The following is a 15,799-nucleotide window of genomic DNA, read 5'->3' on the forward strand; positions in this document are numbered from 1 at the left end:
TTTTTAGTAGAGACGGGGTTTCACCGTGTTAGCCAGGATGGTCTCGATCTCCTGACCTCGTGATCCGCCCGTCTCGGCCTCCCAAAGTGCTGGGATTACAGGCTTGAGCCACCGCGCCCGGCCTAGGGTTGGTGGCTTTTATACGTTTTACCTAAATGATCACTTTTCTCTGCTGCACATAACAGAATGTGGTTTTTGGCTTGCTATAAAGAGACTAGTTTAAATGCTAGTATAGAAAACTTCTAAAAACATCCTAGATTTGGAGCTTGTCTGTGAAGCACACAACCTGTCATGAATAGGAGCAAACCTCTAGGAGAGTTATTTTAGAGTGGAAGCGGATATCCTGATTTAGTTGAATAAAATAGCAGCCTTGTTATTAATGGGAAATCTGCAATAATCAGGGTTTCAGCCCCATCAGCATCGTCAGGAGTCTGGTGAGATTATTTGCCAGGGTAGTGTAGGTCTAGTTTTCTTTGCGCCCTTGTTTGGGACTACATTTGGCCTGTTACAAGGTCCTCACTAACTTGTGGGCTCTGATTCTTCCTATTTGAGTTCTTCCTATCCAAGATCCGGTCCCACGTGGCTACTTGTTCCAAATACCAGAATTACATCATGGAAGGTGTGAAGGCCACCATTAAGGATGCATCTCTTCAGCCAAGGTAAATGACTCAGTCTCCCCTTAGGTAGAGGTCATCTCTTGCTATTAATACAAAGAGGTTGGACACCTTGCATGGTCAGGGGTTTAGTTGTATGAATTGTTATGCTGGCTAAAGCTGATACAAGTATTTTGGGAGGAGTATGCAAGGGAGGACTCTGGTGTTCACTTCAGATGTTAGCTGAGCTATTCTTTTTTTCTTTTTTTGAGACGAGTCTCAGTCTGTTGTCTGGGCTGGAGTGCAGTGGCGCAATCTCAGCTCACTGCAACCTCTGCCTCCCGGGTTCAAGAGATTCTCCTGCCTCAGTCTCCTGAGTAGCTGGGATTACAGGCACCTGCCAGTAATCCTGGCTAAATTTTGTATTTTTTAGTAGAGACAGGGTTTCACCATGTTGGCCAGGCTAGTCTTGAACTCCTGACCTCAGGCGATCCTCCTGCCTTGGCCTGTTGGGATTACAGGTGTGAATCACCATGTCCGGCCAGCTGAGCTATTATCTTCAAAACACTTGATCTGAGTCTAAAGTGATCATCAGCGTCCTTGTCATTACACATTCGGTGAGCTTTGCTCCTTTTGGGAGTGTACTGTGGTTGAAGTTTAATGGAAAGGTACTCACAGAAAAATTTTCTTTTTTCCTGTCTTTCACCTTTCAGGAATGTTCCAAACCGTTATACCTTTCCTTGTCCTTACTGTCCTGAGAAGAACTTTGATCAGGAAGGACTTGTGGAACACTGCAAATTATTCCATAGCACGGATACCAAATCTGTGGTAAGAGTAACCTTTTTTTTTTTTTTCCCTTAAACTTTATTATGGGAAAGGATCAAGCTTGGAGAAAAATGACGGGATTAGTAGAATGAACTCCTGTGTGCCCTTCACCTAGATTCACAGATTGTTAACATTTTACCGTATTTGCTTAACCATGCTCTATAATACACATTTTTTGCTGACCACTTGGGAACAAGCTACAGATACCATGACTTTTTGCACCCTGAATAGTTTGCACCCTGATACAGGAGTGTATATGTCTTAAGAACAAGAATGTTTTCTTGGAAAATTATATTTTTGTGTGTATAATTAATCATATTCAAGAAATTTAACATTGATACAATCTAATATCTAACGTAAAATTCATGTTTTAATTTTAACAATGGTAATGTCCTTCATAGCAATTTTCCCCTCCCCCCAAAGCAGAGGCAGGGATGAGTTCTCTGGGTGCTGCATTAAGTCATGTGATGTCTATTGTTGGTAACATTAACTTGGATCCCTTGGTATCCACCAGATTTCTCCATGAAGCTTTTGGAAGTAACTTCTTTGTATTTGTGGGGAAAGAGGATTTAGGTGAAATTATTAGGAAAAGGCTTGTCAATCCTTGGACATTTTACTCAGATATCACTGACTGGCATGTGTAGTCTCCTTTAAAAAAAAAAAAAAACATAGGCCGGGCACGGTGGCTCACACCTGTAATCCCAGCACTTTGAGAGGCCAAGGCGGGTGGATCACTTGAGGTCAGGAGTTCAAGATCAGCCTGGCTAACATAGTGAAACCCCATCTCTACTAAAAATACAAAAATTAGCCAGCCATGGTGGTACGTGCCTTTAATCCCAGCTACTTGGGAGGCTGAGGCATGAGAATTGCTTGAACCCGGGAGGCAGAGGTTGCAGTGAACTGAGATCGTGCCACTGCACTCCAGCCTGGGCAACAGAATGAAACTCCCAAAACAAAAAAAGTATTTGTTCCATATCAGCAATGTGTTACCTTTCTCTCTCAATGTGATTGACAGACCAGGTCTTTTTTTATAGTTAGGTGTATACTTCCTCTATAGTTTTGTTTTAATTTTTCCATTTATCTCATACTGCTTCTCTTGAACTACATACTCTGTTGTATGGGCAACCTTCAGCTCCATTGCTGTAAACAGCGGTGCAGAGATTTTAGAATTTTAATGAGCTTTTGTGAGAGTACTAGGGCAGCTATCAATGTTCATCTTAAGATAGAACTGGCCATTTTGAGAAACATATCTTTGCCTGTATCTATGTATGTTTATAAGCTAAATTCTTAGATACAGATTGACTTGGTTAAATGTTACTTGCAGCCGGGCGCGGTGGCTCAAGCCTGTAATCCCAGCACTTTGCAAGGCCGAGACAGGCGGATCACGAGGCCAGGAGATCGAGACCATCCTGGCTAACCCGGTGAAATCCCATCTCTACTAAAAAAAAAAAATACAAAAAACTAGCCGGGCGAGGTGGCGGGCGCCTGTAGTCCCAGCTACTCAGGAGGCTGAGGCAGGAGAATGGCGTAAACCCGGGAGGCGGAGCTTGCAGTGAGCTGAGATCTGGCCACTGCACTCCGGGAGACAGAGCGAGACTCCGTCTCAAAAAAAAAATAAAATGTTACTTGCACTCATAATTTTGTTGGATACTATTATTGCTGAACTTTTCTGGTATGGCAGCCTAATTTTCTGTCTTTTTCCCCTCCTTTGGCTTCTGAAATCCCTCTGATTATGTTGTCTATGTTGAGGCCTTCTCTTCAGCTTTTGGCCCTCTGTTCTGTCTTCCTCTTCCTCTGCAAGTTCTTAACTCTGCGTTTCTCCCTTCCCTTTGGAAGCCATCTCCTTTTCAGTCTCTAGTCCCGTCCTAGGTTCTAGCTCCCCAGCTACAGCTGCCTGTCCACCTCTTCCACTCTGTCTTCTACCATCCCAGATTTCTCTTGTGTCAGTCCCCTTTATCACGGTATCCTCTTTGCTGTGGGGTAGGGTTGCACCTTTAAGTGGGGGCACTTAGGTCATCTCTCTCCCTGGCATGAGTTTTCCATGCTCACTGGTCTGGTCGTTTGTATGCGTTGACAGTAACCGCCACCTTCTGGCCTTTTCTCCGTGCTGCTGCCTCTCTTCTGGAGCACCATTTTTTTTTTTTTTTTTTTGAGACAGAGTCTCACTCTGTCACCCAGGCTGGAGGCTGGAGTGCAGTGGCACAATCTCGGCTCACTGCAATCTCCACTTCCAGGGTTCAAGCAATTCTCATGCCTCAGCCTCCTCCAAAGTAGCTGGGACTACAGGTGTGTGCCACCATGCCCAGCTAATTTTTGTAATTTTAGTAGAGAAAGTGTTTCACCATGTTGGCCAGGCTGGTCTCAAACTCCTGACCTCAGGTGATCTACTGCTTTTGGCCTCCCAAAGTGCTGGGATTACAGGTGTGAGCCACTGTGCCTGGCCTGGAGCACCCTATCATGTTCTCTTTGTGTTTCCAAATACCTCCCAATCTTCAAAACCCAAATCAACCTGTTGTGTGAGGGCTTTTTGGCCCCATCCCCCTTACCTGAGTATTTCCTTTGTTAAGATGCATATAAGGCTGTGTTTTACTTCCCTGGGACATCGCTCATTGGCTTATTTTCTTAGCTTTCCTCGTGCTTTTGGATTGTCTTCTGTGCTGGATTGGAAGGCCAGTCTAGGCCCCCCACCAGGCTGACTCACTTCTCTGCCTACAGTAGGGAATGAGAAAGGGTGGTATCATGATTTGAACTTTCCCCACTCCCACGTGTCATTTGACTTGAGTAGGAAATTTGCAGTGTTTTCTGGGCTGCTGATGTGCACAGGAAGGAGTTACTGGCCCTGGACAGTATGTCAGGAAAGCTGTCCTGGAAGAAAGGAGGCCAGACCAGGCCACAGAGGGCTGGTGCAAGCTTGGAAATTGGGTGCCTAAGACCTTGCTTTTGTGTTGAAAGGTTTGTCCGATATGTGCCTCGATGCCCTGGGGAGACCCCAACTATCGCAGCGCCAACTTCAGAGAGCACATCCAACGCCGGCACCGGTTTTCTTACGACACTTTTGTGGTAAGTCTGGAGCCTAGGCTCTGATCCCTCCCCTGGGGGAATGGCACGGCTACTTCACTCTTCTCAAAAAGGGAAGTGGGGCCCCCCCAGTGTTGAACTTTGTCACTGTTGTGATGGGCTTCCAGTCTGTATACTGGATACAGTGATAAAGGGGATTGTCAAGAGAGAAATCTGGGATGGTAGAAGACTGAGTGAAAGAGGTGAGCAGGCAGCTGTAGCTGGGGAGATAGATGGGCTTCCAGTATGTATACTGTAGCTACTATACAGTTTCTATTCATGGGCCAGGCAGGTGGCCAGAGTGACATTTATTTATTTATTTGTTTGTTTATTTGAGATGGAGTCTCACTCCATTGCCCAGGCTGAAGTGCAATGGCATGATCTCAGCTCACTGCAACCTCCACCTCCTGGGTTCAAGTGATTCTCCTGCCTCAGCCTCCTGAGTAGCTGGGGCTACAGGCGCATGCCACCATGCCCCGTTGATTTTTGTACTTTTAGTAGAGACAGGGTTTCACTATGTTGGCCAGGCTGGTCTCGAACTCCTGACCTCGTGATCCGCCCACCTTGGCCTCCCAAAGTGTTGGGATTACAGGCGTGAGCCACCACGCCCCGCCCAGAGTGACATTTAAGATGATGATCTGGGTCAAGCACAGTGGCTCACTCCTGTAATCCCAGCACTTTGGGAGGCCAAGGTGGGCGGATCATGAGGTCAGGAGTTCGAGACCAGCCTGGCCAACAGGAGGCCAATCCTCCTGTCTCTACTAAAAATACAAAAAATTAGTCAGGTGTGGTGGCGGGTGCCTGTAATCCTAGCTACTTGGGAGGCTGAGGCAGGAGAATCACTTGAACCTGGAAGGCAAGGTTGCAGTGAGCCAAGATTGCGCCACTGCACTCCAGCCTGGGCAACAGAGCGAGACTCTGTCTCAAAACAAAACAAGAAGATGATGTGGTCAGTCTTGAGACAGAGACAGTGATGCTTGCTCTTTCCATCTCCTAGCCCTGCCCCCAAAATTTTGTCTACTTTTCTTGTGGTTTATATAACTTCTGCCTGTTACAGAACTTGGTTTGGGGCCAGGTGCGGTGGTTCATACCTATAATCCTAGCGTTTTGGGAGACTGAGGCAGGTTGATCACTTGAGCTCAGGAGTTTGAGACCAGCCTGGGCAACATGGTAAAACCTTGTCTCTGCAAAAAATACAAAAATTAACCAGTTGTGGTGGCTCCTGCCTGTAGTCCCAGCTACTTTGAGGGAGCTGGGACAGGAGGATCTCTTGAGCCCAGCAGGCAGGGGTTGCAGTGAGCTGAGATCATGCCACTGTACTGCAGCCTGGGCAACAGAATGAGACCCTGTCTCAAAAAAAAAAAAAAAAACAATTTGGACTTGGGAGGCTCAAGCTCACATGTCCATGGGGACCATAATTGAAATGTTCCTCCTGAGGATTTCCAAGCCGGGTTGTGCCTGACTCATCATGCTGCCATCACCTCCACCCCTTGTTTTCCTGTGGAAATGCAGGCACAGCATTGCCTAGCTTCTCCGTTCCCCCACCCCATGCCCAAAGCAGGACAGGAAAATTTCACAGGAAGTTTCACAGGTTTTAATTATCTTCAAAAGTACTTCAGGTCAAATAGCATATATCCACTAGCCAAATACGGCTGTCAGGTTTATATTCTTTCCCTAGAGCTGGGTGGTTTCAAAGGGGCACACTGTTGTCTTGGCATTTTAGTAATAGGTAAATTTGGCCAACTATATCAGGTAAACCTCTTACATATATAGATGTCAGGTTAGGATTTTAGAGTGGTGTTCGGTCTTAATGGCTGAATTTCAGTATCTAAGAAAGAAAGCTCTTTCCTAAATTGTCATAAAGAGTATTTATTCTCAGTCTGACAGTGTCTGAAACTCAGACTTCAGAATAACTCCCTTTTTGTTAATGTGACACAGATGAATGTAATTCCAAAAATGCCTCATTGAAGAGGGCTGGTTGCACTATAGTTTCTGCTGTACTGTATGGCTCTAAAAATCTGATTCTGTACTGGGCACTGATTCCACCTCTCAGAAACAACTCTTCAGCTCAGTGCATCTGTGTGCTCTGTTCCAACAAACTTATAAACGTTCTGAGCACTTGGTCTGTGCCAGGCTCCATTCATGTGCTGTCTGGGTCTCTCAATCTCCATTTAAGGGAGGCATCCTTATCTTCATTTAAGAATAAGGCAGCAGACTGGCCAGGCGCAGTGGCTCACACTTGTAATCTCAGCACTTTGGGAGGCCGAGGTGGGTGGATCACAAGATCAAGAGATTGAGACCATCCTGGCCGACATGGTGAAACCCTATCTCTACTAAAAATACAAAAATTAGCTGGGCATGGTGGCACACGCCTGTAGTCCCAGCTACTTGGGAGGCTGAGGCAGGAGAATCGCTTGAACCTGGGAGGCAGAGGTTGCAGTGAGCTGACATTGTGCCACTGTACTCCGGCCTGGCAACAGAGCAAGACTCCATCATAAAAAAAAAAAAAAAAAAAAAAGAATAAGGCAGCAGAGACAGATTAATTTTCCCAAAGTTACATAGCTAGCATCACAGACAGTTGAGTCAGGGATCCAGTCCCTGGCAGCCTGCTCCAGATCCAGTTGCTAGGCTGTCCTGCTTCTACTGAAAGCCAGTCTGCATGTGGGAAGAGTTGCTGAGGCTGCATGTCTGTTTTTGCCCTTAGGATTATGATGTTGATGAAGAGGACATGATGAATCAGGTGTTGCAGCGCTCCATCATCGACCAGTGAGCAGAGTCTGCTTGCTGTCTGTCTCATGTTCCAGAGCTTCCATTACATATTAAACGTGAAACCTATGACTCCTGTACCTTACCTGTTCACCAGACCTGAAAATGAGCCATGGCATTGGGACAGGGTCACTTCTGACAGGGGAAATGGGTCCCCAGGTCAGCCCTCCTCTTCCCTTTGGGCTCTTGCCAAAGCTGTCTTCCCCTACTGTTAACCTTGTTTGTCACATGGTTGAGTTTGTGTTGGTTCTCGGCTATTTTCTGGAGCTTCTGCCGCCTCCTGTGGAAGAGAATCTAGCTTCTCCACCTCTTGTTTCACACTCATTCCTCCCATCCAGTGTTTGTCTCTCGGGTCCTGCAAGCCAGCCAGGACCTTTTCTGGGTCATGAATAGCACAATGAAGCAAGTGTCTCCTTTCTTTGTCCCCGAGGTGTGCAGACTCTGGCACCGTGCACCTGACCAGAGCTGAAGCTTCCGCTGGGCTGTGGGGTTGCCAGAAGCTGGGGTTGCCATCCTGGGGTACATGTCACCAGTCCTCTTGGGGTTTTGCACCATCTGATGCTAGATGTTTTGATTAGTGATATTTTCCTAATACTACATATCCTTAGAGTTCACTGGTTCAGTCTTAAATGCCTGCATGGTGCCTTTTTAGGATAAGGTATAACCATATATTTTTGGTGGAAGTGTTTCTAGGTTAGGGAAGTTAAAGTCTGTTTATCCATAAGTGGGGAGGAGGGTCAGCGAAGAGAAGTGGGAGGGCCAGAGCTTTTTGGTTCTGATTTACAAATTAATGAAGTAGTTTCAAACAACGCGGTCATGTTTACCTCTCCATGTGGGAGCCTGCCTAATTCTTACTCTAGAAGCACAAAAAAAGAATCCGCAGATGAATTAGAAGAAAGAAATTTGGGGACTCAGCGGATACTAGTTCTTTTACCTTCTGCTTGGTAACTTAGATTAAACTGAGCATTGTTTTTCTATCACATATGTTTTCCTTATGACACTGGTTTCGACATGTAAAATGTGTTTGAAAACCTGCTTTGTAGATGCAGAGAGAAGCTGTAGGAAACCCAGTACCGCCCCCGGTCTGTTGTGACGAGACATTGTTCGTAAGGCACAGCACATCGAATGATGAACAGTTGTTAATAAAACCTGTTGCTGGAAACTTGCTTTAGTAACAGCTCAAGAAGCTTGGAGTTCATATTTCACAAATATTAATAAATATAAGTCCAAGAGCTGTCAGTCTAATCTGTATGAGCAGAACCTCTGACCAAAAGGCATATGGGTTTAGGTTGGTTCTTTGATGTCATATGTCTCTAGTGGGGCTGCAAGTGACCTTGTGCTTGTACACTGCTGCTGTGGGGCTCCGTGCCTGCCGGTGAAGAGCTGCAGATGCCGAGAAGCCAGCAAAGACAGGGCCCACTGGAAAAAATAGTTCTTTCATTAGTATTTCTCGGGAGGACCCAAAAGTTAAGGTCAGCTTGTTCGCTGTAATTTCTGGAAAAAGTTCTCTCAGACCTTCCTGAATTTAGATCATCTCAGAAGTCTGGAGGGAAATCTGACGAAACCTTCATTTGAGGGAACTGATATGAGTGTATGTCCACCTCACTGGTGGCACCAAGAAACTTACTTCCTTGTATTAAGTGCACTTCTTGTATTTCTAGTAAGATGACTTTCCAGAAAGTGAGATTTGTTATGTTCTGGCTTTTAAAAGTCAAATATAAATAAATTTCATAACTTAATGTAACTGGGAAGCTCTGGTTCTTGTTTTCATTCCACAGCACGGGCTTAGGGAACCTCCAGGAGATTGTTAACCCTTTCTAGAAGGGAAGTTCTTGCTTGTTGCTGAGTCCTATTTGGCATCTAATCTCAGCTGACACCACCAGCTGGGCCTCATGGTGCCTGTCCTCTGTAAAAAGAACACTGGTTACAGTTGGGAGGCTCTGGGAGGTGAGAAGTGACAGTGCTCCATATAGCAAGGTTTTAGACATGCGGCTTCCGCTACGTGCACATAACAGCAGCAGTGCTGAGGGCTTGTAGTAAAGGGACTCTGCAGGGTCAAGTTTCAGGTCCTGGATGTGTTTAAGTTCATACTCTGCCGTTAGCTGTGGGGCATCTAGTGAATATTTTCTGAACCTGTCTCCTATGAAGTGGAGATAATTTCATCTGCCTCTTAAGGATGCTAGGATCCAAGGAGCAAAGTATACAGAGCTCTCCCTGCACAGCATCGTGGGTGCCCACTGTAGTGTTTGGCTGCTTGAGCTTCATTCCAATTCCATAGAAACCTTAATTTTTTTTTTTTTTTTTAGTAAGAGACAGGGGTCTCACTATGTTTCCCGGGCTGGGCTTGAACCCCTGGGCTCAGGTGGTCCACCTTGGCCTCCCAAAGTGCTGGGATTACAGGTGTCAGCCACCGAGCCTGGCCTGGAACCTGTTTGTTTTGTTTTGCTTTTTTGAGTTGGGGTTCCGCTCTTTTTGCCCAGGCTGGAGTGCAGTGGTGCAGTCTTGGCTCACTGCAACCTCTGCCTCCCAGGTTCAAGTGATTTTCGTGCCTCAGTCTCCCGAGTAGCTGGGATTACAGGCGCCCACCACCATACCCAGCTAATTTTGTATTTTTAGTAGAGATGGTGTTTCATCATGTTGGTCAGGCTCGTCTCCTGACCTCATGTGATCCGACTGCCTCAGCCTCCCAAAGTGCTGGTATTACAGGTGTGAGCCACCGCACCCGGCCCTGAAACCTCATATTTAATACAGCCAGCATCTCCAATCTTCACCCATGCCCTCTTTTGTATTATTCCATCTTGCAGTGGTAACTACCCAAGCCAGATACCTGGGAGGCCTCTTCCTCCTCCATATCCATGCAGGCCACCTTTGTCTAAGTATCGGTTGAGTCCTGGACTCCAGTTACCTCAGAGAACTGCAATTTGTGCCTGTTTCTTTGAGGTCTGACATCTCTGGAAATGAAATCCTGTGTCATGCCAAGACAGGTCGAGAAGATGACATTTGAACTGAGACATTAGTCCTTACCCAGCTCCCTCTTCAAGGTGCTCTTGATGCCTCCCTCTTCACAGAAGTTGCTTCTGTTGACTTTTCAGCTGGGAGGCCCTCCTGGTTTCTCCTCTCAGTTCTCTGCCATATTCCTATTCTGTTTCCTCAGCAGCCTGCTCCTCCTGCTTCCCTTCTCCTCGCTAGTGGGATTCCTCAGGCTCTGCTCCCACTCACCCTATGTTCCCTTCCTGGGCAGATTCACCCACTCACCCCTCTGCCCTTGGTCTTCATTACCATTCTTGCGTCAGTGTGCCCAGAACAATGATCCTAGGCCTGACAACTCTCTGGAGCTCTAGGCCAGCTTCCTTGTAGACCTGCTCAGCTATGTGATTTAAAGGCATCCGAGGCTGGGTGTGGTGGCTCATGCCTGTAATCCCAGCACTTTGGGAGGCCGAGGCAGGAGTTCCAGACCAGACTGACCAACATGGAGAAACCCCATCTCTACTAAAAATACAGAATTAGCCAGGTGTGGTGGCACATGCCTGTAATCCCAGCTACTCTGGAGGCTGAGGCAGGAGAATCACTTGAACCCGGGAGGCAGAGGTTGCGGTGAGCCAAGATTGTGCCATTGCAGTCCAGCCTGGACAACAAGAGCGAAACTGTCTCGAAAGAAAGAAAGAAAGAAAAGAAAGAAGGAAAGAAGGAAGGAAGGAAAGACGGAAAGGGAAGAAAGGAAGAAAGAAAGGAAAGAAAGAAAAAAAAAAGAAAGACATTCTAAGTTCTGCATGACTCAAACTGAGCTCATCCACCACCTTCCTACCACCCCACGCTGTGTGCTCGGCTTCTCTTTCCCAGCAGACATAACCACCATCCTTGTAATTGTTCAAGAATTAACCCACACCTCATCTTTTAACTCCTTGTCCACCTCCATGCCCCATATTACCAAATCAAGTTAATTTTATTTATTTTTATTTTTTTGAGACAGAGTCTCGCTGTGTTGTCTCAAGTTAATTTTAGCTCTTAAATAACACATTTGGGCCAGGTGTGGGGGCTCACACCTGTAATCCCACCACTTTGGGAGACCTAGGTGGGCAGATCACTTGAGGTGAGGGGTTCGAGACCAGCCTGGCCAACATGATGAAACCCCGTCTCTACTAAAAATACAAAAATTAGCTGGGCATTGTAGTGGGTTCCTGTAGTCCCAGCTACTCAGTAGGCTGAGGCAGGAGAATCACAGAACCCTGGACACAGAGGTTGCAGTGAGCCGCAGTTGCACCACTCCAGCCTAGGCGACAGAGGGAGGCACTGTCTCAAAAAAATAAAAAAGAAATAATGTCAGCAAAGCCTGAGTCCTGTCGTCTCACTCTCCCCCCTGGACAGCATGAGCTTCGCCACTCACTCTACCTTCTCCACCAACTACCCTACCGGTCCCTGGGCTCTGTCCAGATGCCCAGCTATGGCGCCTTGCTGGTCAGCAGCCCAGTCAGCATCTATGCAGGCGCCAGGGGCTCTGGTTCCTGGATCTCCAAGTCCTGCTCCACCAGCTTCCGGGGCGGCATGGGGTCCGGGGATCTGTCCGTGGGGATGGCTGGGGATCTGGCAGGAATGGGAGGCATCCAGAATGAGGAGACCATGCAAAGCCTGAACGACCTTCTGGCCTCCTACCTGGACAGAATGAGGAGCCTGGAGACCAAGAACCAGAAGCTGGAGAGCAAAATCCGGGAGCACTTGGAGAAAAAGGGAACCCAGGTCAGAGACTGGAGCCATTACTTCAAAACCATCGAGGACATGAGGGCTCAGATCTTCACAAATACTGTGGATAATCCTCGCATCGTTCTGCAGATCGACAATGCCTGTCTTGCTGCTGATGACTTTAGAATCAAGTAGGAGGCAGAGCTGGCCATGTGCCAGTCTGTGGAGAGCAACGTCCATGGGCTCCACAAGGTCATTGATGACATCAATGTCACTTGGTTGCAGCTGGAGACAAAGATCGAAGCTCTCAAGGAGGAGCTGCTGTTCATGCAGAAGAACCACGAAGAGGAAGTAAAAGGCCTACAAGCCCAGATTGCCAGCTCTGGGTTGACTGTGGAGGTAGATGCCCCAACTCTCAGGACCTCGGCAAAATCATGACAGACATCCGGGCCCAATATGACAAGCTGACTCAGAAGAACCGAGAGGAGCTGGACAAGTACTGGTCTCAGTAGACTGAGGCGGGCACCACAGTAGTCAGCAAGCAGTCCACCAACGTTGGAGCTGCTGAGGTGACTCTCACAGAACTGAGATGTACAGTCCTTGGAGATCCATCTGGACTCCATGAGAAATCTGAAGGCCAGCTTGGAGGACAGCCTGAGGGAGGTGGAGGCCTGCTATGCCCTGCAGATGGAACAGCTCAGCGGGATACTGCTGCACCTGGAGTCAGAGCTGGCATAGACCCAGGCAGAGGGACAGCACCAGGCCCAGGAGTAGGAGGCCCTGCTGAACATAAGGTCAAGCTGGAAGCTGAGATCGCCACCTACTGCCGCCTGCTGGAAGAGAGCGAGGACTTCAATCTTGGTGGTGCCCTGGACAGCCGCAACTCCATGCAAACCATCCAAAAGACCACTACCCACCAGATAGTGGATGGCAAAATGGTGTCTGAGACCAATGACACCAAAGTTCTGAGACATTAAGCCAGTGGAAGCAGGGTACCCTTTGGGGAACAGGAGGTCAATAAAAAGTTCAGAGGTAAAAAAAAAACAAAACACACATTTGTGTTTTCTTATCATCCCACTGGCACCTACATCTTAAAAGCCACTGTGATCTCATCTGAAATATTGCCACAACTTTCCATTTGACCTCTCTCCATTGCTGCCCAGCCAACATCCAATCCCCCGCCACCAAGCAGCCAGAAGGATCTTCCAAAAATCCAAATGTGACCATATCCTTTAAAACCCTTCAGTGGCTTCAGTTACCCTCAAAGCCCCACACCCCACAGGGTCCTCAAGACCCTGTGACCTCTGCCAACTGCCTACCTCTCCAACCTCAGCTTCTTGTGATGCTACGTTTCAGAATCAAAACGTAGTCACTAGTGTTAAACAAAACAACCCTGACACCAAGAGCGAAACTCCCTCTCAAATAAAACCCAAAAAACCCTGACATATAGTCAGGGAAGGCTATGCAATGAATGCTTGTATGCCTAATAACAAAAACTATCACAAAAGACTCACAAACATCACAAAACAACCTTGCACAAAGCCCATCACAATGCAACTGTTTTTTTTTTTTTTTTTTTTTTTTTTGAGACGGAGTTTCACTCTTGTTGCCCAGGCTGGAGCATAATGGCATGATCTTGGCTCACTGCAACCTCTGCCTCCCAGGTTCAAGCGATTCTTCTGCCTCAGCCTCCCTAGTAGCTGAGATTACAGGCGCGCACCACCATGCCCGGCTAATTTTTGTATTTTTAGTAGAGACAGAGTTTCACTATGTTGGCCAGGCTGGTCTTGAACTCCTGACCTCAGGTGATCTTCCCGCCTCAGCCTCCTAAAGTGCTTGGATTACAGGCGTGAGCCACTGCACCCAGCCCAGAATGCAACTTTATACAAAAAATACTTCTACAAGGACATCTGCTCAGCAACTGCCTGTACAACCTCACACTGCTGACACCCTTGTTAATGATCTTTGTAGCCAAAGATAAATTTTTAAAAAAATTACCTGCCCAGCGCAATGGCTCCTACCTATAATCCCAACATTTTGGGAGGCCCGAGGCAAGAGGATCGCTTGAGGCCAGGAGTTAGAGACCAGTCTGGTCAACATAGTGAGATCTCGTCTTTGAAAAAAATAATTATGTAGGCTGGGCACGGTGGCTCATGCCTGTAATCCCAGAACTTTGGGAGGCAGAGATAGAAAGATCGCTGGAGCCCAGGAGTTCCAGCCCAGGAGTTCGAGACCAAAGCCAGACCCACCTCTTAAAAAAAAAAAATTAGCTGGGTGTGGTGACACCCGCCTCTGGTCCCAGCTATTCAGGAGGCTGAGGCAGGAGGACTGCTTGAGCCCAGGAGGTTGAGGCTGCAATAAGCCAAGATTGTACCACTGCACCCTAGCATGGATGACACAATGGGACCCTGTCTCAAAGATAAAAAATAAAATTTTTAAAAAGCATAACCCTCATTTTGTCCTTTAAAAACTTTTGTCTGTTCCATAGCTTGGTTGATACTTGATCATCAAAAAGAACCAACCTTTGTCTATCCATGTGTGGTGGCACGCACCTGCAGTCCCAGCTACTCAGGAGGTTGAGGCGAGATCGCTTGAGTCCAGGAGTCCAAGGCTTCCCTGAGCTATGATTGTGTCACTACACTCCAGCCTGGGCGACAGAGGGGGACTTTGTTTCAAAAAACAAACAAAACAAAAACCTTTGTCTTCCTTTACCTCCCCGAATATACAGTAGTTTGCTATGACACATGTATTCCCATGGCAATGCTCTATTCCTGACTAAATATCTTTTTCTTCTAGAGAGCCCCTCTCTGTTAATTTAGGTTGACATATATGGTGTCAGAAATGGGACCTGAAAAAGATTAGTACTGGAAAAAATCAGTGATTCTTGGAACTGGTGTACAGTATACACTAGAGCCCTTTGAACTCACTGCTTCCATGGCTCACCTTTTCTGCCCTGGCGAGTTTTCTCTCAGGTTGAGCCTCCCTCTTTTTGGTAGAGGCTGTTTTGTTTTTTGTTTTGTTTTGTTTTAGAGACAGAGTCTCACTCTGTCCCCTAGACTGGAGTATAATGGCACAATCATAGCTCACTGCAGCCTTGAACTCCTGGGCTCAAGTGATCTTTCTGCCTCAGCCTCCCAAGTAGCTGGGACTATAGACATGTGCCACCACGCTCACCTAATTTTTTTTTTTTTTTTGAGACGGAGTCTCGCTCTGTTGCCCAGGCTGGAGTACAATGGCACGATCTCGGCTCACTGCAAGCTCCACCTCCTGGGTTCACGCCATTCTCCTGCCTCAGCCTCCTGAGTAGCTGGGACCACAGGTGCCCACCACCACGCCCAGCTAATTTTTTTTTTTTTTTTTTTGTATTTTTTGTAGAGACAGGGTTTCACCGTGTTAGCCAGGATGGTCTCGATCTCCTGACCCTGTGATCTGCCTACCTCGGCCTCCCAGAGTGCTGAGATTACAGGCATGAGCCACCGCGCCCAGCCAACCCACCTAATTTTGTATTTTTTTTTTTTTTTGTAGAGATAGGGACTCACTATGTTGCCCAAGCTGGTCTTGAACTCTTGGCCTCAAGTGATCCACCCTCCTCGGCCTCCCAAAGTGCTGGGATTACAGTCGTGAGCCACTGTGCCTGGCCAAAACTGTGGGGTTTCTTTTGTTTTTTTTGGTTTTTTTTTGTTTTGATGGAGTCTTGCTCTGCTGCCAAGGTGGCGTGCAGTGGCGCCATCTCTGCTCACTGCAAGCTCTGTCTCCCTGGTTCACGCTATTCTCCTGCCTCAGCCTCCCGAGTAGCTGGGACTACAGGCGCCCGCCACCACGACTGGCTAATTTTTTTGTATTTTTAGTAGAGACAGGGTTTCATCGTGTTAGCCAGGATG

The 15,799-nt window shown here is 47.2% G+C and overlaps 1 protein-coding gene and 1 pseudogene across 1 annotated transcript in view; both read left to right on the top strand.

Annotated features, from left to right (window-relative positions):
- The window catches only part of RNF114 (ring finger protein 114), a 17,755-nt gene extending 8,770 nt beyond the window's left edge, over nt 1-8,985 (top strand). Inside the window, exons 3-6 of the mRNA XM_023184116.2 lie at nt 553-659; nt 1,307-1,421; nt 4,371-4,478; nt 7,180-8,985. Coding sequence (XP_023039884.1) covers nt 553-659; nt 1,307-1,421; nt 4,371-4,478; nt 7,180-7,245 — 396 coding nt within the window. The 3' untranslated portion in view covers nt 7,246-8,985. The remainder of the gene's footprint in view (nt 1-552; nt 660-1,306; nt 1,422-4,370; nt 4,479-7,179) is intronic.
- Nucleotides 8,986-11,456: 2,471 nt separating this feature from the next.
- LOC111520993 lies at nt 11,457-13,470 on the top strand (annotated as a pseudogene).
- Nucleotides 13,471-15,799: the final 2,329 nt, after the last annotated feature.

This window comes from Piliocolobus tephrosceles, chromosome 20, assembly GCF_002776525.5.
Source record: "Piliocolobus tephrosceles isolate RC106 chromosome 20, ASM277652v3, whole genome shotgun sequence".
NCBI lineage: Eukaryota > Metazoa > Chordata > Mammalia > Primates > Cercopithecidae > Piliocolobus > Piliocolobus tephrosceles.